Here is a 25,979-nt window from a genome sequence, read left to right on the forward strand (position 1 = left end):
ATATTCAGAGCAGTAGGTTTCCTCTAGTGACCACACTTGATGTGATGCTAGCTACTTACCGTTTCATTACTTCATTTGTAAAACAAGAAAGTTGCTAACAATAAGGTATACTCCCTTTGTTGATCCATTACTTAATAGAGGCTTAAGTCAGTTCATCTGATTTCATCTCTGAAATTTCAGATGGGTTTTACTTTGTAGACTAGCATTGTGATAGCTAATAGCTCAAATGTTGTTAACACAAAATATGTATTTTATTACACCGTGTAAAAAAAATCTCTTGATTGGGGGAAAGTGCGTGCTTTTAGGTAACATTTGGTGTATCTGGTTTTTAATGGGAGGTTTAGGCCCAAATCCTGAAAGGAAATAAATGGAAGTAATGAGCTTACATACTGGAGACTCTGGGTCTTAGTCTCTCAAAACTTTAGGGGACACTAAAGTTATATCACTGATTTGCAGTTCTCCAGTAACAGTGAGGGAACCACAGAAGAACAACATTCATCACTGGCTAAATCTTATCCTTTGAGCCACGCCTGAGTGCCAGGTTCTTTGTAGCTATCTAATCTATCTTTTTGTATGGTACCCATCATCAGAGTAGCCGAAGGCCTCATTTGAGTAAAGATTGCTATAGGTCAAACTTCATTGCACCACAACCCTCTTCTGACAACAAAAATTACTTTATGACCCCCAGAAGGAGGGACCGAAGCCTGAGCTTACCCAATCCCTGCTGCCACAGATGAGAGGGCGCAATGCCTGAGCCTTGCTGCTCTGGGCAGGGGTGGGGTGTCAAAGCTGGACCTCAAGGGTTTCAGCCCTAGGCAGGGGGCCTGCAACCTGAGCCCCGCCACCAAGGCTGAAGCCCTTAGGCTTTGGCTTCGGCCTTGAGTAGTGGCACTTGGGCTTCAGCCCCAGGCCCCAGCAAGTCTAACCAAGCTCTGGGGACCCCATGCAAAGGGAGTCCCGACCCACAGTTTGAGAAGCGCTGCTATAGGTGGTTTCTCTGGGGGGAAGGAATCCTCCTCTGCCAGACGATAGAGTGGTAGTGGCGTAACAACTTGGTCACTATACTAATCCTGAGGCAAACCTGCCGTGGGTCCCATATCTGGTGTGGCATTCGTGTGCAGCCCTCCCCTCATGCATTTCAAATGTCACACATTAAGTTGGGCTTTGGGCAAGCAAGAGGGTTGGGCTGCAGTTCATCCTGGCTGCCCCCTAGTGCTGATGTGACACCTACTGAGCAGGCTGCCTCTTTGCCTCCCCTTCTGGTTCCAATCCACTCCCATTTTCTGGCTCTCAGGCTCCAAGAGCAGCCTGAGTCGTAGGCAAGCAGGTTAAATTTCACTTTTGCAGCCGCAGCTTCTGTGCTGCTGTGTGACAGGGAAAGTGCATCTAACCAGCACCATCCCCCATGGCAAAAGCGTTACAATTATTATTTTATGATTATTTATATTACAATAATGCCTAGGGGTTCCCATTAGGGATCAGGCCCCCGACGCAAGGCATTGCACACACATGTAATTAAATAAGTTGGTTCCAGCCTCAAAGAGCTCCCATCTTACCACACAGTGAAAGCCGCCAGGGGGCTGCAGCAAATGAACAGGAGGACAAGGGCCTGCTAACTGTGCAGTGGATGGAGGGGAAGAGCCAGGATTGGGGGTTGGTCGGGCAAAGCCTGCAATGCGAGAGAGGGACAAGAGAGGTGGAGTGTGAAGTGGACAGAGTCAATGACTGAGGCCTTGGCTACACCGGCACTTAACAGTGCTGCAACTTTCGCGCTCAGGGTGAAAAACACTCCCCTGAGCGCTGCAAGATACAGCGCTGTAAAGCTTCAATGTAATCAGTGCGCGCTCCTAGTGCTGCAAGCTACACCCGTAGAGGATGTGGTTTACGTGCACCGCTGGGAGATAATGGAGGAGAGAGGAGAAAGGGCGAAAAGAGTTTATGTTTTCAGGCTTTTCTGTGCAGCCATGAGGGTAGAAACTTAATTAAAAAAAAAATGAAAGCTGAGATTTTCATCTGGTCACCTGACTCCTGGAGCTGGGACTGTAAGAAAAACACCAAATATAAGAATCATGAAACCATGAGAGTTGGCAATACTGAAATGTATCTGTATAAAGTTCTAAGTCATACAATTGCTTTCCTTCCCCTCTCGCAATACATTTGATAGCACAGAAAAGTTTCGTTTTTGCTTCCTTGATTGGAAAGTTTCATTGGGGGCAGCCAATGTCTCAGCTGGGACATATTACATACAGAGCAGCAGGGCACAAGCCAAAAAAGGTCCTGCTTCTTGTTAGCAGGACAGTGATTCTACAAAGCCCAACAAATACAGATCCCTATAAAATTCTGAAATGTACAGTACAGTTAATTTTTTTTGTTTCCCTTTGTGATTGAAGGATTTCTCTGTGTATCAATATAGTCATCAGTGTGTCTCCAAATGTTTAATTGGAGGTGTGGAACAGTCTCATTGTTCCCTCATCTCTATACCCCTGACCTCCCTCCTAGATGTGTTGGTTCTGCAGGACAAACAGGAGAAAAATGGTGAAAACATTTTTGTCTCAAGTTTTTTAACACAATCACAAAGCCAATCTAAGGTGTCAGAAGATGCCATTTTAATATAGTCTCTTTTCAGAGTAGAACTGTGTTATAAAATAAGGATTTATTTTTTCTAATACAAAAGGGACTTAGAGTTTCAAATCTGCTATTCGGATTCTCCCGTGTTAGCTCCTCCTTGGGTTTTTTTATGGTACATATTTATTGGATCTCTCTTGTACAGAGTTCTAGCAAGTCTCTAAATTGTCTCACTCTACAAGCTCCATTAACTGAGTTATCTCTCCACTCTGTTTTATCCGTGGTTATCAAGCCAGTGATAGTCAATGACATTTTAATGTTAAAAAAAAATCTCCAACAGCAACTTGATTTCTATTGGCATTTTTAGCAATCAGGTTTCTAATGTTTTATTACAATTAAATACCATCATATTTCATGTATTACACACTTTAGAGACCCATTAGTGAAAATGAGGCTCACTGGGGACTTCATTAAGTCCCCAGCAGCTTAGATCTCCACACTGCCAGCCTGTTTTATAGGAGTACTGAACTTTGTCATTCTGACTGGCACCCTACATCTAAATGTATGAAAAGCATGTATGGTGAAACTATTGACAAATCTTTCTTGCCATCCCTTTAAGGCAGAAGCATTCCCAGGGCCTGCATTGCTGGAAGTTTGAGGCATTGTTGGAAAGTTTGGAGGTTTATTTTAAGAATGATTTGTTTTATTCCCTGGTGCCGTGTCTGCTTTGTCTGGAAAATCTGGTCCCTGTGAATGGCACAAGTATGATTTTTCATCAGCAGACTGACTGCACATAAAGGGCAGGATTGTCCCTTCTGCTGTTGAAAGCCACAAAATGGGATACTGTTTACTTGGAATCTTAAAAGCTTCACTGAAGTTGTCTCACTGGTGGGCTCAGTATTGGCCACCTTACACCTGCACGGGAAGGGTGCCCTAGAACTGTCCATGCAAAGGCTGTGAACCCCTGATATCAGGGGCAGCACTTGGCTATACTGCTTGGAACAGCTTCGCCTGTACCTGACTCTCTAGGGAGTAGGATCTGCAAAACAGTTAATCCAGGCTTAAGCCTGTATTAATAAGTGTGCATGTAAATAGGATCCCAAATATTATATACACATACATATACATGATATATGAGAATCATTGCACCCAGGACTAAAGTCCTACTGCCAAGGGCATGAAAGATGACAGCTGTTTAACACACAGATAATATTACACAAGAGTTTGGGCAGGAAGTGAAGAACAACATGTTCATTTGAAAGGACAGTGGCAATTTTAGGGTCTGTCTACACTAGAAATGCTACAGCAGCACAACTGCAGCACTTACTACAGTGATGAACAGGGTTCTTCTGTAACTGTAGTAAATCCACCTCTCTGAGAGATGGTAGCTGGATTGATGGAAGAATGCTTCTGTTGACCTAGCAGTGTCTACACAGGGGCTTAAATCGGCTTAATTACATCACCCAGGGTCATGTAGTTAAGCCAACCTAACTTTGTAGCGTAGACCAGCCCTAGTTCCTTACATGGGAATTTGGTCAGGACTTTGCTACCCTAGCAAATGCATGGGATCGTTAATGACGACAGGTGGTCAGAACCTTGATTTTGTGTCTCATCCAAAAGTCTTGCTCACCTGTGGTGATTTTCATTATCACGATTTCACAGCCTACTTTTTCTACAGATATCTTTTGTGTTAATGTCTCCAACCTGAGAAGAAAAAAAAAAGGATTGTAAGGCAAGAGAAATAGGCTGTAATCATAGTCAAGGTATATCAAGTTCAGTAATGCTCAGACATGACAATAAGTGCTCAAAATTTGTATATGAATAAAATTAAGACTTTTCTGGGGAGAAAAGGTACCTGACTGTCAGAAAAAGGAATGTAAGCTATAAAATCCTGTGAAAAATCACACAGACAAGAGTTAGACAAATGTGCTGTCTTTACTTAGCAAAGAAATCACATAGGGTATGCAAAAACAGAGCAAAAATGACACATTTTTACTTGGTTCAAAGGCAATATCCATAATAGCATCTGTGATGTGTCTGCAATAAAATGGTGTAAATTGGAATTTACATAGCAGCTTTTTAGAAATAGGCTCTGACTCAGTCTTAAATTAATGTCTCCAATAGAAAGAGTCAGCCAATACTAGAGAAATGTTACAAAAGACACATTGTGCATACTGGGATTCACCTGTTTGCCCTCCTCTGCCTCCTGTACCTTTCCATAAATGTCAGCCATCATTTGTAACGAAAACTGGAATAACTGGATTTGAAATCCCTTGGTACGTTGACCTTTGTTTGGAAAGTTCTTCTGAAAGGTGCTAGATTGAGAGCCCTAGAAACAGAAGTCCTCTATTTATGTTTCTCTCCCTTAGGCTGGAACTAATGGGCTGTTCCTTGTCACTTTCTATTCTTAAGTAGATGGATTCTTCTGCAGGTTGGAATTTTGGCTCCTAAGACTGCATCTGTTGGCGTGCACCTTGCCTACATTCCTGTCTTCCTTCTACGTCTCAGTAAATGGGACGTGTTCTGCTGCTGTAGAAAAAAAGGTGGCTGCGTCTTCCCAAGAGGAAGGAGAGAGAAACATTTCTAGGCTATGTCACTGGGTTGTCTAAATCAGAGACGCAATTTTTCTGGTGCCCTTTACTACTAACCTCATTCCCAGCATTGTAAATAAGTGGGATTCCTCAAGATCCACCAGGCTCACGGCTGGATGGTCTGATGGTCCAATCTGCATGATACTACAGGACTGGAATCAGGCCTGGTTTGCATCTGTTCTTCTTCAGTCCCTCCTTATTATATACCTGGATGGCAAACAAGCCAGGACCATGGACCTTCCCTTTCCTAGAAAAAATCTGCATGATGCGGAGAGCCATCTGAGACAACCAGGCCCTGGCTGAAGATCTAGCTGTGGAGTTACCAGTTTTGGGTGAGTTTAAGGATAAGTCAGATTCCCTTACACTCAATGAAACTCCCCTAGACCTATTTATACTCACTCTACTCATGTGTAAGAAACACACGTTGTCTTAATTTTTACACACTGAGGATCTGGAAGAAAGTGTAAGTTAAAATAGGGGCAACTACTTTAACTTACACAGATAAGTCAGATGCAAGAGTATGTTAGGCCAGCTTAAACTCCTTGACACATTGGTAGATTTGTTTGTAATTAGTGGTAAGAATTGACCAAGGAGGATTTACAGAGTATCACTGACAAGGTAGACCGGGAAAGCTGAAAATTTGGAGTGAAGATCAGAACAGAAAAGACAGAAAATATGCCAATTGGAAGACAAGAGAAGGAGATAAAGATCAAACTCAAAGGCAAAGAACTAGAAGAAGTGGAAAAATGTGTGTGCCTTGAAGGACCTAGTATCAAAAAATGGGAATTGTGAAGATGGCATAAAAAGAAGAATTGGACTAGCTGCTCCTGCATTCAAAAAACTCTGCAAGAGCTGGAATAATAAAGACATTTCAATGAAAATAAAAAGCATATATATGAGTAAGGCTCTGCTTAAATTGCAATATTGTGTAAATTGTGGAACCCACAATATTAGCCTTTTAATTAGCTTACTTTGCACAGTCCACAATTTTGCATACATTCTGAGGTTTGCAACAGACTTTTTCCCCCCATGAGTACAGTAGAACCTTATTTATCTCAGCTGACAATGGCAGGCTCAGGCTGTCAGCCCCGGGGCAGCGGGGTGCCTGGTGTCAGCTTGCAGGCGAGCTCCAGCTCTCAGACCTGCGGGTGGCCAGGGCTCCGGCTCTCAGCCCCATGGGCAGCTGGGGCTCTGGCTCTCAGCCCTGTGGGCAGCCGGGGCTCCAGCTCTCAGCCCCATGCATTAATGATTGTAACATAGTTGCAGCAAAATGGCTGGTTATTAAAAAAATTAGCAGTCATAACATGATACATGAGTGTTTATATTGTTCTAGTAAATTTTTCTTGAACAAATACATCATCTCTGGCTTTTCCAAATTACCATAATTAATAAAGATCCATTATTACTTTTCTGTGATTTTCCATGTCTTATCTACAACTCAGCCGAAATCATTTGTCAGTCATCCCCTGATTCAACGGGGGCCTTGTATTTGAGACAGTTGTGTCAATACTGCTTCGCTGGTTGGAATGCTAGAATATGAGGGAAATTAACGAATGAAAGATTTTGATTGCAGACATGAACTGGACTTGGGGAATAATGAAAGTTTCAAGACTGCAAAAAATAAAAAATGAAGAGATGAGAAAATGGCATGGCCAAGAATTAAAGCTGTTAGAGAATATTCAAGAAAGATAACTGTGATGGTTTTGACAGATGTCAAGAATAGATTCCCAAAGGATACCATATATGGCAATATACACCTAAGTGCATGGACATAGAAATGGAGGAGAACAAGGATGCATTGGGTAGATACGTTGAAGAATGACATCGAACAAAAAAGTTTAAATATGAATGGAGCAGTGAGGCTTGTTCAAGTTAGAAAATGGTAGAAAGACTTAATTTGGCCCCATCATTAGCCTGGTGTATGGGAATCAAGGAAGAAGAAGCAATGATAAGGGATTCTGAATTAGTCATGCATTCCACGTAGCTGGACTCCTAAACCAGCAAACAGATTGGCTCAGCTACAGGGCTCTCCCTTTCAGAGAGTGAAATAACTCAATGAGATTTCTTCCACACCTTTGGAGACCTCACTCATCACCTTTGAATGTAATCTTCTGAATCTAAATAAGTTTAAGGGGGTCAACTCAGAGAGACTGAAACAACATTCATTGCTTCTGACCTAAAGTCAAGGTTCTCATCCAGGTTTCAGAGGTGCTCCTCAGAAAGAACATTTTTCCATGGAAGAGACTTAGGCCAGCTGTCACCTCTGGCAGAAGCCGCTACTTTCTAATCACAGGTCTTGGTGCTTTTTGTAGCATACCATGGAGTTCTCTGACTCCCTTTCTAGGAACACTTCATTCCTTTGTTAGTCTTGCCAAATCTAGTGACAATAAAGGACTCTGAATCGAACACAGGACTCATTCACAATTTTGTATCAATATACTTAGGAGTCCTCTTCAACACCAAGTTAGTGAAGTCCTTCCATCAGAGGAGCATATCTCTAAAACAGGACACCTGGCAAATAAAATGTGGTTATCTCACCAATCTACAGTGCAAGAAGGTCTACATCTCCCGGGTTATCAGATTCTCATGAATGTAACTAGTCCTTTGAGTCCATTGCCACTCCAGACAAATTATGCTGGCCTAACTATTCTACAGAACCCAAAGATTGGTGACCTTGGTGCAAAATTTATCTGATGTGGAGAGTTTGATATCTCTGTGTTTATCAGTGTTGCTCTTAATTAGTCCCCAGTTTATGGCAATTGCACTGGAAGCCAGCGAGAAAGGCTGGGTTACATCCTTTATCTCCCAGTCAACTGAAGACATGGTTCAGAACAGACTTCAGAATGTTTTCAATGGCTTTGAGCAGAGCCTTTTTAGTGTCCAAGGACCAGGTAGTCAATTGCCTCCAAATGGAAAATGCAGCTTTTGTAGGTAGGGAGATATCCAGAGCTAGGGAGGTGTCCACAACTGGAATCTTGCACAAGTTGCTGAGAAGTTGTTTTGTTGGGCAGAGCTGCACCTGCAGGCTAGTCATGCATTCCACCTAGCTGGACTCCTAAACCAGCAGACAGATTGGCTCAGCTACAGGGCTCTCCCTTTCAGAGAGTGATATAACTCAATGAGATTTCTTCATTTTGATCTGTTCATTCCCTCTGAAGCACCCGGCATTGGCCACTGCCAGAAGACAGGGTGCAGGGCTAGATGAATCATTGGTCTGACCCAGTATGGCTGTTCTTACTTTAAACACAGAACACAAAAAAAGGTTCCTGTTATAAAGAACCTAATGTCTGTTACTAAGCGTGGGTTCTCCTCTTCATTGCCCTGCCATGGGCTTCAGTGACTACCTGGAAGTACCATGCCCAGATTTCCATGGCTCTTTAGTCTTTGACCTCTCTATAGAGATCATGAATTAATGGCATTTTTTATATTTTTGCATGATACGGACAACAGGCTAGCAGGATCTGAGCTAAGATGAACATATCATTTCTCATAGGCCACCGTACAGCTATGATATATTGATGACTTGTTAATCTGTTGAAACCAGTACGTAGAGGTTAAGCATTCTGTATCTCGTTAACAAGTACTCTGAGCTATCCATCTCCCACAGGATCCATTAGCAGTTTTTACTTTTTTCTTAATTTCCCAGGAAAGATGGGCAAAATAAATTATCCACCAGTTACTTTATACTCAAAATCCTTATCTGTTCCAATCTGTCCTTATGTGTTTGTTCTTTTCTCAAGCATTTGCTTTCACTCCCCTCCTTCCCTAATCCCAGCCTCATCAAATTTTGTTCACTAGCACATGACAGTCTCTGGAATTTTATACGAAGTAGCCTTAACACTGCCCCAGTACCACACTTCTTTCCTTTCCTCATCCTAACTATTTCATTTCACTGAAACCTTCTATATCTATGTTCCAAGCCTTTTTGTACTCAGTTTCAGTAGTTCTCCCTCATTTCACACTGTCTACATTTGTAAATTGTGTATTGATACAGTCTTATGTCTTTCCTGAAATCCAGAATAAACTATCCTATCTTTTACCCCTATCTTCTGGTCCGGTTAGATGCTTGGAGAATTCAGGCAAAGTAGTGAGAACAAACTTCAATAGAAAGCTTTATTTACCTAGGCTGGTTATATTTTGCATGGTCTATCATAAATCAGCATCACTACAAAGATGGCAATTACACCTGCAGTTATGGATTAGAAATAATTTAATGATAGGAACAGACCTCTTGCAGTGTTCTAAGCCTTTATAACATTCTTGTACGTTCTGCTGTTCACTTTATATAAGTATTGTATGTTTCATTAAAACTTGTAGAACATGACTATGTTTGTCTTTTGAGTTTGATTTTGTGTCTGTGGTCTTTTATGGTATGTTTACAGTGGAATAAAGGACCCACGGCATGACTGCGGCTGGCCTGGGTCAGCTAACTTGGGCTCACCGAGCTCAGGCTGCGGGACTGAAAATTGCTGTTAGATGTTCAGGCTTGGCAGAAGCCCAAGCTCTGAGATGCTGTGGCCGAGGGGAGGGGGTAGAGCTTGGGCTCCAGCTGAGGTCAGACATCTACACAGACATCCCCACCGCCAAGGCCCCGTGAGCCTGAGTCAGCTGACCCAGGCCAGCCACAGGTGTTTAATTGCTGGGTAGATATACCCATAGTTTTCATACTTCTTTGAATTGCTTGTGCGAAATGAACATTGGCTGGAGTCCTGAACTTTACAAATACTTATTTATGTTTTAGATCATCCTCCGGGTCTTCAGAACCATTCAAGACTTCGAACTCCTCCACCTCCACTACCACATGCTCACACGCCAAATCAGCATCATGCAGCCTCCATCAACTCCCTAAACAGAGGGAACTTCACACCACGTAGCAACCCCAGCCCTGCTCCTACTGACCACTCTCTTTCTGGAGAGCACCCTGCCAGCACCCAAGAGCCAGCCCATGCTCAGGACAACTGGTTACTCAACAGTAACATCCCACTGGAGACTAGGTAGGTTTTTTTTAGTCGATTACAGTATTCTATATTCAGTTTAGTGTATGCCATAGAAAAATAGTAGAGAGACCAGGTGGGTGAGGTAATATCTTTTATTGGACCAACTTCTGTTGGTGACAGAGACAAACTTTCATGCTTACACAGAACTCTTCTTCATGTCTGTGTAAATGCAAAAGCTTGTGTGTCTCACCAACAGAAGTAGGTCGAATAAAAAAGATTACTTCACCCAGTTTGTGTCTCTAATATCGTGGGACCAACATGGCTACAACAACACAGTATACGTGGAAAAATATGTCTGTTTAGTGAGCGGTTCAGCTTGTGAACTGTTGCTTAATTTATGCATTCTAAGTTGTATATGTTATTTCTCGTGTCTTTTATTTGGACTAAGAGAACAGGAAATTGCTCTGCTTCCATCGACTGAAAATACCATTATTATTAACAATCGCTTATAACTTTTTTCCCCCATTTAAAATTAAAACCACAATCATAGATTTAAAATGTTTTTTCTTAATGTATTTTCTTCCTATGTGGTGGGATAAATCAATACCCTATTTATGAAACTGAACTCAGTCAATATATTGAAAAGAGTTAGCCTTCTAGCTGTGCCTTATCCAGCAGATATAATAGTAATATGTAATGCAGGAAAAGTTGATCTAGTTAGACCTAATGGGAAAGGGGGGAATATATTGCTACATTTTACTATCCTACGGTATTGCTTCAAGAAGTGTGGAACACTGAATAGTGGCACATGAGTCAATTAATATTGCTTCCATTAGCTTCTCATGTTCTTTTCCACATGTCTCCTACCTTTCTGGTCCTGGATAATTGTATGTCTCGGTATTGTCCTTATTTATCCTGAGAAACTTGCTCTGTTTAAAATGTGTTTTCCTCTTAACATTGACTAAGATTTCAGCAAATCTGTCAAAGGTCCGAGAATGAAACCACCCAGTTTCGTGGAAGTGACGGCGGGTGGTCTTATTTGGATTTACATGTAGACAGTATTAAAGTTTCATATTTATGAAGAAGTAAACTTTCTATAAATTAGAAATGGTATGTAGATCTGTGTGGTACCTGGTAACAGATGTGCTCCTAACTTGTCCTAACACAGTACACACACAGTATGGATAATGTGTAAAATTACCCACTGTTTGCTTGAAGAACCAACAAACATAAACTTTTATGAATTCAGTTTAAGAACAGAGTAACAAGAAGGCTAAAATGAGGGTCAGATCTATCTATAATGCATATAGAGATTTACCATTGGACCTCACATAGTCTTAAGTTGATCCATACCCTTTGACTCTCTGGGATTTTGCTGACATTCTGGATATGACTGAATTAATAATAGTATCCCCTGATGGTTGTGCATGCTCCCTGCCATTTTCCCCTGCAGGATATGCTACATACCCGTAACTACTTGGCTAATGAAAAGGATGCTCCCGGGCATTATTTAATACTAGCCTGACTGGCCCTTCCTCTCACCCGCTCTTGATATTTTGCTGCTGCAGTTCTGGATAAGGCTGCCAACTCTCTTGCCCCTTTCCCACTGCTTGTGTTCCGGTGAAGAAAAAGTGAAAACACACACACCTGGACACACTCAATCTCTCTCGCAGAGACACACCCACATACAGTGAATCCTGAATATGTGCACGCTCTCACACTGAGGGTTCGTCTAGACAGTGAGGTAGTGTGTGGCAAGCTGGAGTATAAATCCACAGCGTGCTAGCCTGTTGCGCACTAATTGGTTGTGTGGGCCCTGATACCACACAATGAAAGTTCCATAGTGTGCTTTGATCTACTTCCGTTTCAAAGCAGAGTAGATCAAAGTGCCGTAGGGAACTTTTACTGTGCAGTAGCCGGGTCCACTTGGCCATTTACTGTGCTGAGTTTACACCTATTGCTGCACACTATCTCACCATGTAGACATGCCCTAACACACACTGTCTATTACAAACAAACATGCACACAATTTTTCCAATTCACTAATTCTCTGTCTTCCCCACCAAATCTGTTGGCTTCTAAGCTGGGGCTCATTATAGTTCCTCAACCCCACTTCCTCACACCTGGGCCTCCTCGGCAGTTTAGACTCAAGACTTCCCCTGGTGGCAGATGCCTCTACTCCTGTTAAGCCTGCAGAATTGCCTCCTCATTCTCCAGAGATCACGCTCTACCATTCTCTTTGCCCAAGGAGAGAGCCACTGAAGCCCCACTTCGGTCTCAACCTTTATAGCTGTTTTTCCCCCTCCCTCGGGCATATAAATTCACTTAACTGCTTCAGTGGGGATGAACAACCCATCGGAATAGATTCCAGACAGAAAATAACATTTATTAGGTCCCAAAGCCAAGCTAAGGGCCAAATTTGTCAGTCCATTGTATGAACTCTCACTGAGATCAATGGGAGCGCTATGCATCCACTCTAGGGCAGAATCTGCTCGGTTGAGTCACCAAAGCTGCACTGCTGAGAACATTGTTTTTAAAGCAGGTGTATGTTTTGATCTATCTTGGTAAGAGCCATGTTTGCAGGCGCCTCTGAACCTCCAAATTATGTCCCAGTTCAACATTTTTATGGCATTTCAGGGTAATTGATTTCTAAGGGACAAATTGATTAAGACCCAACTAAGAAGCTGGCCCCAAAAGTTTAGGACAGAATTATATGTTCGTACTATAAATGTGACTTGGCCACAGTTGCAGTAATTTTATTAGGGTACAAACTCTGGTGCATATATACTCAGGCAGTGAATTTTACCACTTGTTTTTCTATTAAGGAAATGTATGTCATAGCTTATTCTAGGCCCAATTCTGCAATCCTTCTATGAGTAGTCCATTTGATTTCAGTGAGGTTACTCCAGGATCAGGCCCTTAGCTATCAGGGCTATGTAGGGGTCCTAACCTATTTTTAAATATGCTCCTTCCGTACTGTCTCGGGATTTGAGTACATAATATATAATAAACCAGGGGTAGGCAACCTATGGCACGCGTGCCGAAGGAGGCACTTGAGCTGATTTTCAGTGGCACTCACACTGCCCAGGTCCTGGCCACCAGTCTGGGGGGCTCTGAATTTTAATTTAATTTTAAATGAAGCTTCTTAAACATTTTAAAAACCTTTATTTAAAACCTTATTTACTTTACATACAACAATAGTTTAGTTATATATTATAGATTTATAGAAAGAGACCTTCTAAAAATGTTAAAATGTATTACTGGCACGTGAAACCTTAAATTAGGTTGAATAAATGAAGACTCGACGCACCACGTCTGAAAGGTTGCCAACCCCTGTAATAAACAGTATGAAAATAGTTAATATCAACTAAGGCCATAACTCCTAGAACAAACTGATCCAAAAATGACAGCTACATTGAATGGTAGTCAGGTCTAGCAGACTGTACTCATTTTAAAAAAAGATAAAAGTGGGGAAAATACCTTTCAGTTGATTCACCGCAGTCAAATTATGCACATTGTTAGCCTATGTAACCATGTTGTTACAATGGCTTTACTCTTTCCCTTCCCTCTTGCTATTTGTTACACTTCCTTGTTGCATCTTGTATTAATTTAGATTGTAAGGCCTTTGGAGGAGAGATCTTGTCTTTTGTGGACTTACAGTGCCTAGCACAATGGGGTCACCAAATCTACTTGGGGTCAGAGGGTACCTGCTGCCATACCCAAAATAAATAATAACCTGGCTTTGTGGGATCAGTGGTGTAACCTCAGAGATAAAGGCCCTCCTCTGAAAACATCACGCTTCTAAATGTCCAAATCCATGGACCATGAGAGAGAGAGAGCGAGCCTCAGAAATCTTAACAATTACAGTGATGGATGGAGAGAAAGAGAGGTGGTCTGTCAGGTATCTAGAACCAAGACTATACCCCCTGTTAAACTGAAAACTCTGACACATCCTTAATTATAGCATCACTACTGCTCCACCATAATAGGTCTGGTGAATGTCTCTCCAAACCTGAAGCAGCATGTTTTATTTGCATATTACTTAACTGTCATAGACATATCGGGGAATTCATATTATTGCTCTTAACCAGACTAGTCATCTAGAATTTACTCACAAGAAGAAGTCTTTGTATGTAGGTTAAGGCTTTCACTTTCTTCACAAACTGCTGTCATTGTTACTTGATCCTGGATGTCATCACACTATACATTGACATTGTATAGAAAACAGATTATTTGGTGTGCAGTTATGTAGCTTCTGATACGTCAGCTGGAAGAGCATTATATTGCCTTTATGTTTGGTTATGACCAGTGTCACTTGAGAGTTTTCCAAATAAAGAACAGGTAAAAGATTCTGTGCTGACTAGTAATTCAGTTGAACAGCATCAAGATACTATTGTTCCCCCACTAAACAAACTATTTGGATAATAAGATATGTTGTAGAGATACTGGCAACATAATAAAGAGAGACTGCACTGCATGGAGGATTAGTAACATGTGGCTCATCTCCATGTGGCTCAGCTCTGACATCCACAGATCTTCGCTTTACTTCTGAGGGAGTTCTGAGAGACCAGACACCGTTGTTCAGGTTTGTCCTTCAGACTTGAAAGCAGAATTCTTCCTGCTATGTACAGTAACTGTGTAGATTCTTCCCACTGCGAGAATCTAGCTACTTAGGGGTAAAAAAGATCAGCAACTAGTGGAATAATAAATAAGTAAACCACAAAAAGTTCAACCGCAAGAAGTTCAAGTTCAGATAAATTAATCCAAGAATTAAGACCTTTGTATAGAAATATGGTATTGTGATAATCTCATGTCAAAACTGGAACTGTATTTCTGTTGAATATCCATTTTTGTAATTCCGCATTCGCCAGCACAGAGAGAAAACATAAAGAGAAAGCTATATCTTTTAAACAGAGACCAGCGCAAGCTAGAAAATGTGTATACAACACTGGATTGCAAACCTCTCCCACCCCAAATTTGAAGGTGTCTGGTTTTGATTTTTAATAACATTGAGACTATTAGTAGAATTCAGATCTGGGTTCAGCTTTTGAATGACTTTATCTAGGGATGTTCAGAGTGGAGGGTTGGGAGGGGACAGGTTGAGTTTAATGCAAAAGTTAACATAAATGCAAGTATAGGTGCTTAAATCTTACAAATACTATGTCCATGAGAATTTCATATGTTGCTGGAAGAGGAGCCCCTCCTCACACCTCCTTCTTCCCTCTTTTTCTTCATTTCTTTTTCCTCACTCCTCTCTCCTTTTCCTCTACTTCTCTTTTCTCCACTTCTCTTTCCTTTGCTGCTTTAAAAGCAATTTATTGTATAAAAACATCTTTGCTCAGCAGTGAGATCTTTACAGGTGAGTAATTTCTGCCCATGCTTTCTCTGCTCTTTATTCCTCCCTTTTTTCTCTGACCTCTCCTTTCTGTTCTGGAAAATGTGATCTTGCAGTGAGCAAATAAATGCCAACTGAGATGGCCATTTGTTTGGCACTGCTGTAGCTTCAGGACAATAGTAGTCCCAGAGAATTTCAGGCTGTAAGCACCAAGGACCAGATTATACCTCCTTGACTCATGTTGAGTCAGGATTTTACTCCAGAATGAGCAAATGTACCCAGAGTAAACCCCTACGCAGATTAAGTAAGGGGCTAGAATCTGGCCCACAGTAAATGAAGAGTGCAGTTGTATAATAATGGCCAATGTAGCTCAGTGTGTGGCTGCTCTGTTCCTGATATGCATCAGAAGCTCACATAACCCAGTGTTCTCTCCCATTTCATTGACAATTCACAACTGAAATACATGGAATCACATTTACACAAATTTTATCTATTCATGAACCTTTACTGATTACTTGGTTGTTAGATGCCTTGCCTTTTATCCATTAAAGGCTCTGTGTGCGAGTGTGTAGCTCAGGGATAGGCAATCTATGGCATGGCACACAGGCTGATTTTCAGTGGCACTCACACTGCCCGGGTCCTGTCCACCTGTCCGGAGGGCTCTGCATTTAATTTAATTTTAAATGAAGCTTCTGAAACATTTAAAAAACCTTATTTACTTTACATACAACAGTTGTTTAGTTCTATATTAGAGACTTATAGAAAAAGCCCTTCTAAAACCGTTAATATGTATTACTGGCACGCAAAACCTTAAATTAGAGTGAATAAATGAAGACTCGACACACCACTTCTGAAAGGTTGCCAACCCCTGGTGTAGCTTCTTTATTACATTGAATGAAACATCCAACTTTTCCTGCATTCTTGGGGAACGAGTGGAAGCAGTAAATACTTTAAGATGGGTTGATATTTCCAGTGCTATGTCTCAGCTCAAGCATGTTGATCCACTGTACTTGAAAGCTATGAATATGAATCACATTTCTGTCACTGGGATCAACTGCAGATCTGTGCTGTCAGTGCAGCCCATAGCCACTAAAGGCAGGGGCTTGAACTAAACAAGTACTGGCATTAGCGAGAAGGGGAGATGAAAACTAAGGTTAAGGACACTTCATAGAGGGAGGTTTGCATAATGCGGCAGTACTGAAGTTTCCCTTGGTGTAGCCTGCTACCTGAATACATCTTTTGTGACAGAGTTCAACCACATGCCTCTCATATCCTGTAAGCCCTTAATCCTGCATAAGTGATAAAGTGTCACTGTGCTGATGTGTTTCTCTTCTTTAGTCTTGTCTTGGGAATTTACTGAAGTTTCAAGATGCAGACTCAGATTTACTTTTGATGTTTGAAAATAGAGAATGGCAAAATCAGGGATGGATTTGATTTTGCAAAAGATAAGGATGTTCTTGTGTCTGGTCTTGTGGCACAGGGCTGCAGGCCAGGAGGTCTCTGACCGACTGTAGAACCTTGGGCACATTCCCCTGTCTGTGCCTCACTTTCTGTAAACTGAGACTTAAGTCTTTTTGTAAAGAGCTTTGAGATCCTTGATGGTGCTACAGAAGTTCCAAATGTAATTATAAAACATTTGAAGTTGAGTGGTTGGCTTGGGTCACTCTCAATCCCCCCAACCAAAAGTGTTAAGGAGTTTAGGATATATGACTCTGGATTTGGTTCATCTCCATATATGTACAAACAAAACTGGGAAGGGGCAAGACTTTTTTCAAAACCCAAACCAGGTTATTTCAGACTGAGGTGCCATTTGTTTAAGCTATCCACCACCAGCAATCCATTATGAGAATTACAGATAACTTAGTCCAGTTTTTGCCGCTCAGTAATTGAGAGAATGTTTATTTAAAATATGCATGTGGAGCAAAACCCAGATATCTCAACTTCTATATATCAGACTAACATTGCCTCACTAAAATAAGTAAGAAGATTAGAATAAATCAGTTGTTAATTACCCAATTCAAAGTGCAAAGTAAGGATTTAAACAAAACAGAGAATCCATCTGGTTAAGTGCTTGGCTGGAGATATGTAATGACTAAGGATTTCCAGAGACTTCCCTGACAGTCTCTGCTTCAGCCCCTGGGGCTGTAGGACTCTGGAACTGGTAGCCAGTGGGGCCCTGGCAGGGTTCCAGAGACAGGTGACAGAGTCCTGTGGGGGTCCTTCTCAGGGTTCCAGCGACGGGCGACACCCTCTCATGGGGGAGGGGAATGCCTCAGGCGAGCGGCTGGGGGTGTCCCATTTTCTTTTTGGGAAATATGGTCACCCAGCAGTTCCAAACCACCACTGGCGGAGGGGCAACCCCACAGCTCTCAGCCACCACGGTGGTGAGGGAAACCATGGAACTGCAGCAGCAAAAGTCACAGATAGGTCACGGCTTCCATGTATTTTTGTTTATTGCCCATGACCTGTCCATGACTTTCACTAAAAATAACCATGACAAAATCTTAACCTTAGTGATCATACAAGATGGAACCATGGTATTGATGGTATTTGGGTAGTGCATTCAGTCTTTGCACAGAAACTGACACTGATGCACACTCATTATTGGAGCACAGCTTTGCTAAATTAAGATTTAGTCTTCTAATTCCAGCAGATCAAAACGTTTCATACATATTTTTCTGCGCTGTCAGCAAACTAATAAAGAATGTACATAGACATAAAACCCTTGACTTTATATATATATATACACACACAGGGATGTGTGTGCGTTCATATATGTGTGTGTATATGCATACTTAGAAGTGAACATTCTTAAATGCTGTATATGTATATGTGTAATATCTTATACATATAAATATATGGTCCATCATTCTAATTCCATGCACAACTGCACTATAACCATTGTGGTTTATACGATCACACTTCATAGATGCATGACTCACTGGCTTCATTCATGTTTCCATATGTATGTAGAAACATAGCAAAGCAGACATTCCTAGAGACATTGCAGGACAACCTCATTGAGATGGACATTCTCACCTCCTCCCGACATGACGGTGCTTACAATGATGGGTATGTGACACTTATGTGGTCTTTCTGTTTACTGTACAGCCATTATGATCTTTGCATGAAAGCATTTGTCACTTCAGTGATGTTTTAAGGGCAATGCCATTTTTTACCTCTTCTAAGATGGCTTTAAAAAATGAGATTCCTGAGCTTGGAGCCCAGTATTCTGTACATATTAATAGGACCCTCATTAATATGCTGATGATCCATAGCATCTCATTGGCTTTCTTTGCTATTTTGAAAATCATTTCACTAATAAGATGTATCTGTAGCAATTTACAGTCCTTTTTGAACTAATGTTACTTGCATTTCAGTGAAAACTTTAAACTATTATGAGGCTGGCTGAACAGTACTGCAAATGTTAAACTGATATTTTCCAGGTTCATTGCCTTACAAAGGTACAGAAGTATCTTTTTGACACTGATAGCAGTGATGATAGGGCATTTCTTTAAACCCAGGCCTCTGGTGTTGATTTAACATCCCATTTTGATGATAACCATCACTTTTTTAATTTAACTTTTGATTATATACTTTTTAAGTTATAAACTGCTTCTAAGAAGATTACACATTGCACCGAACCTGTATGACATGCTACGTGTTAGTGGTTTCCTAATTAAATAATCATCATCAGCTGCAATACTGCTTGTTATATTTGTACACTGCAGATGCCTCTTCAATGAGGACCAAATAAATCTGTAGCTAAATAAAGCAAAGAAATGAATTAATAGTGAAGACGCTGCTGCTGAATTAAAGTTTTAACATAGACGAATAGTGGAAATAATGAGTTATGTTCTAGCAACCATTATTTTGTACAGTTAATTAACGGGTTTGCCAGAAGTAGTATAAACATTGTTCTGAAAGAAAATCCACACCCCTTTATGCTGCACAAATTGTTCCATGACTTTTCTTTGCAGCAATGTTTCTGCATGTGAGAGTTCGTCCCTATTATTACGTGTGTCTTTGAGATGGAAACCTCGGGCCACATGCTCGACTCGCATAAACCAGCATAACACTGATTTATCACTGCTCAGGATCTAGCTCATAAAATCATGACTAAAAATACTAGGTGCATTGGGCCTGATTCTGATCCCACAGTGGTGGAATTACTCCTGATTTACCCTGGCCTAGAGATAGGAGAATCAGGCCTACCACCCAAGCTACCACTGTTTCTCCTTCCTGTCCCTTCACTCCTGAAGAAAATCCAGGAGTAGAGGGATTCCGGTGCCTTAAAGTTCTCAAGAGCTTTTCCTGAAAATTGGAATTTTCATTTACAGTTTGACCCAACTCCCATAGAAGTCAATGGGATTCTTTCCTCTGACTTTAGTGAGACATGCTCAGTGTCCTTACATTACTGTCTCCCATAAAACAACTAGGCTAAAATATGGCTGCCGTCAAAATTGTTGGGATGGAAAACTGGGAATACTCTGGCAATTTTGGCACCGTGAAAGGACTCCCTTGTCCCCATCTCCACACAGCAAAAAACAAACAACCAAAACAAAGCTCCCTTGCAGCAATCAGTATGTTTGGATAAATTTTCATGCTCTCCCCCACCTCCAACTTGCTCCCATTAAAATTCAGTTGAAAGTTTCACTGGGAGCAGGATCAGGCCCTCGGTCCTGCTTGAGTGAACTGATCTGTCCTAGCTATGCTTGGGATCTCTCATTTCACTGTAATGTGAGCTTTCCTGTGGAGACATCTCTTTCTCTCGAAGTGTTCTCTGCAGTATTGTTGGCGCTGTGACTTTTTTCCTTTACTCTGTGTGACTTGTCTGTTTTTTATTCTTCTCTTCTGTTCATGGCATCCATGTATTTACAAAACATTGTGTGAAGCTGCTTTCTTCACTCCGGAAACAGCCCCACCGTCCTTAAGCTTTGAATTCTGCCTCTGCTTTTATTTTCGTGAAGAGTCACCTACTCTTTGTCTTTCTTCCCTCAGGCACTTCCTGTTTAAACCCGGAGGCAGCTCTCCCCTCTTTTGTACAACGTCGCCGGGATATCCCCTGACGTCCAGCACTGTGTACTCACCTCCCCCAAGACCCCTTCCCAGAAGTACCTTCTCTAGGCCTGCCTTTAGTCTGAAGAAACCCTATAAGTACTGTAACTGGAAATGTGCTGCTCTGAGTGCCATTATCATCTCAGTCACGCTAGTGATCCTGCTTGCTTATTTTATCGGTAAGCCTATTCCACTTTTCAGCCTTTTTATCCTCTACCCTCAGCACCAGTGCTGCTAACATTTGGGAACTGCAAGACCAAGTTGGTTACACCCATAGTAACTAACAAGTAAGGCCTCTTGGGACTTGTCTAGATGGAGCGTTAGTGTGTGGCAAGCTGAGATGTAAATCTACAACACATTAGTCTGCTGTGCGCTAACTGGCTGCATGAACTATGCAACTGCGCACTAAAAGTTCTCTAGTGTGCTTTGACGAATTCCAGTCTCAAATAGCAGCAAGTCAGTGTGCACTAGGGCACTTTTAATGTGCAGTTGCTGGGTCCACATGGATCATTAGTGCGCAGCAGGCTGGTGCACTGTGGATTTACCCACCAGCTTGCTGTGCACTAACTCTTTGACAAGCCCTGAAACCCATGTAAGCCCATTGACTTTGGTGGGTGTTGCAATGTGGGGCTCATTTCATTAAATAGTACCATCAAGGTTTAATAGAACCTGTTCCTTATGCTGTATGTAAAGAGTTTGAATTGTTCCTTTTCTGCTCAAGAAAGTGTTGGAATCAGCTAGAATGAGACAAGCCCTCCTACAGTAAAGCATAGTAACAAGACTGGGATCCTGACTGTGCTCCCATCAAAGTCAGTGGGAGCCGAGTCAGACTCCAAATCCTGAAATGTTGGCTCTGTTCTTACTCCGGGAAAATCTCCACTTGTCTCGGAGCTAAATGTTGCTTGTCTTACACAAGTAATTTTATTGAAATTAATGGAACTAATTGCATGAACGAGGAGAACAGTCTGGGAGTTTTAGTAGGCTGAGGAAGTAGTTCAGGGGCTTTCGCTCAACATTTTGAGGGTTAGTGGAATAAATTAACTTTGAAATACAGAAGATCTGGAAAATTTGCTGTCCTGTTGCAGCTGTGCAATGACATTTTTGTTTGAGTTTTGTCTGCAATTGGTTTTCTGGATTTTTAAGGTTTCCAGTGCTTATTGCAAGGAGCAACTGAACTATTAAGGTGAGAATAGTATTCCTCAACTTCTAAGGTCTAGATATTACCTTTCATTTCTCTTCCTCCTTTATTGATAAACCTGGTATTAGTATATATAGGTTCTCTGCTAGACTCCTCTTTTAAAATGGCAATGATACAAACTGTTGTGTAGCCACAGGTGAAAGAGCCTGTTCTGTGTGACACAAACAAGCTGTTGTCTTTGATTTCACTGTAACTTCCTGTAGGCTAAAGATCTGTAAAATATTGCGATTAGAACTAGCAAATCGTTACCTGGATTGAAAGATTTTTCGCTTTCATTTCATATGTGTATAATTACTACTACAGTTACCACCACTGATCAGTTTCACCGTGTTCCCTTTATGTGTGCTGCTTTACTGACTGAATCTTTTCCACTACTGACTCGTATTATACTTCGGTCACTTTTACGCTTGCTATAATAGAAGCAGAAATGATTAATTAACCAGCATTAAATCAGTAACTGTTTGATGGAATGTAAAGTCAGTTTTCATCATTTGCTACTTATGTTTGAGCCTGTCTGTCTCATTTATCTAGCATTCTCCTTATGCACTAACAGGGTTCCATTGGACATTATCTCTCTGTGTCAGAGTATCTCTTCATAGCTCACTTAAAACTTTGGTGTCCATTAATTATGACTGTGGATTTATATACACTTTGCTGTGTTACAGACAGGTCTGGAAGGCTGAGTTGCCCCTTAATGGTCTCCTGTTCGGAAACCTTTTCCAGCAGTTTTGAAATCCTGATTTAGTTCATAGTTAATATGGTTAGAAAATTATGTCCATGGGTTATGCTTAGGTCCTTTTTTTCCCATTGGATGACTCTTGTGGCATCTGCCAAGCACTGTGTGTGGCTGGCAAGGTGCCAGGAATGCTGATCAGGTTGAACTGTTGTAATTATGGGTCATTATTGCTAATTTCTAAAGGAACTATCAATTATTAAAAATAAAATTCATCTGTTCAGTACAGCATAAACATATTTAACAAAGAGTATCACTGCCAGGCCCAATGATTTAATCAGCAGGCAAAAAAGCAGTTATTTAATTAGATTTTGATGAAAAATTGTGTTTAATTTCAAGTATAATCAATTATTAATTACTGTAATGAGAGACTCTGACTGGGTTTACTAATTAACTCATTTAAAAATTATGAATAACCTTTTCATTTGTAATTATTTTTAACATCCTGTCAAGCTGCAGATAAGAATTGTATCACCTACCTCCCAAAAATTTACTTTGATCAACTTCTGACAAGATGGATTGCATCCTGATCAAAATTATGACATTTTTAATAACAATGCATATTTTTTTTATTTTCTGGTCTGTTTACAAAATAAGTGCTTATTTATTATTACATCATTGATATTTATGTACTTCTGTATTTGTTTGTCAGAGTATTCAGATGTCCTTACTCATGTTGAGTAGTATCTTACTCCTATTGATTTCCCTGAGACTGTTTGAATTGTTAAGGTATTGTTGAACATGAGTAAGAGTGGCAAAATATAGCCCTTATTATGTCTAGTGAATGTTGATAACTTGGCCAGTTGCCACTGGCTCTTGCTAGTTAAATTATTATGGAAATTCTCTTTTATGACCATTGGCCCAATCCCAAAGAAGTTGAAGTCAATGGAAAAACTCCTATTAAAGTGAGTAAGCTTCAGTTCAGGGCCCGTAGCAGTGATTTGGAGTTTAATTCTCTTCCATCCACCTAGCAGTTGATACTAATGCTCCAGTCCACTGGGGAAGGTAGTGCACCAGAATGCCTCTGTTCAAATTAAAACAAAAACAAAAAAACTACCTCAAGCAGAGTTTTCTTAACCTAAAATGAGCCAGAGACTTCATTAAAGATATTTTCATGAACTCCACCAGGGACACTTCACTATTGCCAATATGTTTTATGTGAAGGGGGCTCAGATACAATGGTGATGTGCAGCAATACAAAACAGACACACAGACAGATATTAGAGAGACCAGGTGGGTGAGATAATATCTTTAATTGGGCCACCTTTTGTTGGTGAAAGAGACAAGCTTCCAGACTTACACAGAGCTCTTGCTTAAGTCTGGGATGGATGGACGGATATATCGATCAGTATGAAAACAAAGAGCCATTTGGACCTTTTTGAAAGGTGTATTTCCATTTTACCAAGGAGTTTATGCTCTTTAATAGTCTGTGGCTTATTTATCTTGCTGTTCTTTCATTTGAAAGATCTGGGAGTGGGAGGCAATTGGGAAAGAAGCAAGAGTCCATCTAAACTTAATGACCCGCAGCATGTGTAAACATTGTGATGTCGCTGAAGCTTTTGCAGGATTGAATCACTGGTCTTGAGAGATAATGACAAACAAAATAGAAAAAAGCCTATTAAGCATCAGAGGCTATTTTTCATTGGAATTAACCAGCTTTAAATTCACTTTCTACTATCTTTTCAAATATTCATAGAGACTACACTAAGTCAATTGCAACAATGCACACCAATAGCAATGCACTGCGTGCACTGACAGCTAATGCAAAGGAAGAGCCTTATTTCCAGATCCCGAAGACTTTTCACAGGCTGATCTTGTAAGCGGCATATGCCAAAGAGAAAACTGTATTAGGTCAAGGCTGCAACATAAAAACTGCAAGGGCAGTAAAATCAGAGCTACTGAATGAAAGACTTCTTTAGGCAGCCTGTAACTAATCTGCAAATTTGCTGTTCCTGGAGGTTATGGAAACCCATGTTGTGGCTGTAATTTTAACAGAAATTGTTCATTTGGGGACTGTTTGTACTATTTTCAATTATACAAGGTACAGCAGTAACAAGGATGAACAAATCCTGTGCTCCAGAGTATTAAACTGTGTAGCTGGTGGCGGGGGGTGTCAAGAATGAATTTTTTTCTCCCATGTACAAAAAAGCACAAGTGGCCAAACTCCACATCCTGCCTCTTTTTCTTCAGGCGTGGAAGGCTTTGCTTGCACTGGAACAAGCGTGGTTCTACTGTGCAGTAACTGAATAGAATTTGGGGATCCCGCATGCCCCTGCCTGCTGGGGGTGCAGGCTCCAGGGTGGGGCCAGAAATGAGAGGTTCAGGGTGTGGAATGGCATTTTGGGCTGAGGCAGGGGGTTGGGGTGTGGGAGGGGCTGAGGGATCCATCTGGAGGTGTGGGCTCTGGGGTGTGGCTGGGGATGAGTGATTTGGGGTGCAGGAGGGAGCTCAGGGCTGGGGCAGAGAGTTGGGGTGTGGAAGGGGATGAGGGCTCCATTTGGGGATGCAGGCTCTGGGGTGGGGCTGGGGATGAGGGCTTTGGGGTTGGAGGAAGGGGCTCCAGGCTGGGGCTGAGCGGTTCCTGGCCAATGGGTGCTACGGAGTCATCGCTCGAGGTGGAGGCAGTGCGTGGAGACCTCTTGGCCACCCCTACACCTAGGAGCCGGACGTGCCGTCTGCTTCTGGGAGCTCCGCGGAGTCAGGGCAGGTAGAGAGCCTGCCTTAGCCCTGCTGCGCTGCACCATCCCACCCACCGGAGTTTTAGCCCCCGGGAGATTGAGGTCAATTCTGATAGACCCCCGGCCAATCCGGGAGGGTTGGCAACTCTAATATGTGGTAGGAACAAGGTCTGGTAGGACAGCTCTGTGGAGAAGCTCTGCTATCACTCCACATCTTGGGAGGAAGAATTCTGTTCCCCATAGAGATCATAGGTATTAGAAATGGAAGAGTCTTGTTAGATTATCCAGCTCTTTTATGGCCACCAGCTGCTTGGCTAAATACTAGGGACAGTATTGGCTTCTAAGTGAATTAGGGATGAAGAGTAGTTGCTTTCATCTGAAACAGAAGAAGTATCTTCCTGATCCAGTTACCAGGCCGGATGGATGTATAATTTGATGTAGTAAAGCACTTGCTATTTTCCTGCATTTTAAGCATGTGCTACGGTTGCATTTCACAAACAGCAAAAGAGATGTGCATTTGATTCAAATTAAAGATAGTGATGGAAAATGTATTACAGAGCCAGAACAGCCACTCATTTGATTGGAGTCAGATCTCGCTCTGCTATTTCAGCTCTCCATTTATTTAAACTCCTTACAGCCACTGTTTCACTTAGAGCTGCATTGCTCATGACCGGCAAAAGGCTTCAACAGTGAAACAGTTCCAGCACTGTGATGTGTTTATAAAGCAGCTTTCTTTTTGTTGTTTAAAGATTGTCCCAAAAGCTAACTTGAGCTCAGTTTATCCTTGACCCTTTGATGCTGTATACTAACCCTAGTTCAGTTAAGCTTTCCGAAGTTTGTAGCTATCCTAGCTATGCATTTCTGATACAGCAATTACCATGGTG

The 25,979-nt window shown here is 41.5% G+C and overlaps 1 protein-coding gene across 7 annotated transcripts in view; it reads left to right on the top strand.

Moving 5' to 3' along the window:
• Window positions 1-25,979, top strand: part of TENM4 (teneurin transmembrane protein 4) — a 1,003,172-nt gene that overhangs the window by 732,203 nt on the left and 244,990 nt on the right. For all 7 annotated transcript variants that reach the window (XM_050940297.1, XM_050940246.1, XM_050940262.1 and 4 more), the window contains 3 exons: window positions 9,898-10,150; window positions 18,402-18,500; window positions 20,430-20,665. In XM_050940297.1, the coding sequence (XP_050796254.1) occupies window positions 9,898-10,150; window positions 18,402-18,500; window positions 20,430-20,665 (588 nt within the window). The remainder of the gene's footprint in view (window positions 1-9,897; window positions 10,151-18,401; window positions 18,501-20,429; window positions 20,666-25,979) is intronic.

Source organism: Gopherus flavomarginatus, chromosome 1 (assembly GCF_025201925.1).
Source record: "Gopherus flavomarginatus isolate rGopFla2 chromosome 1, rGopFla2.mat.asm, whole genome shotgun sequence".
In the NCBI taxonomy this organism is placed as follows: domain Eukaryota; kingdom Metazoa; phylum Chordata; order Testudines; family Testudinidae; genus Gopherus; species Gopherus flavomarginatus.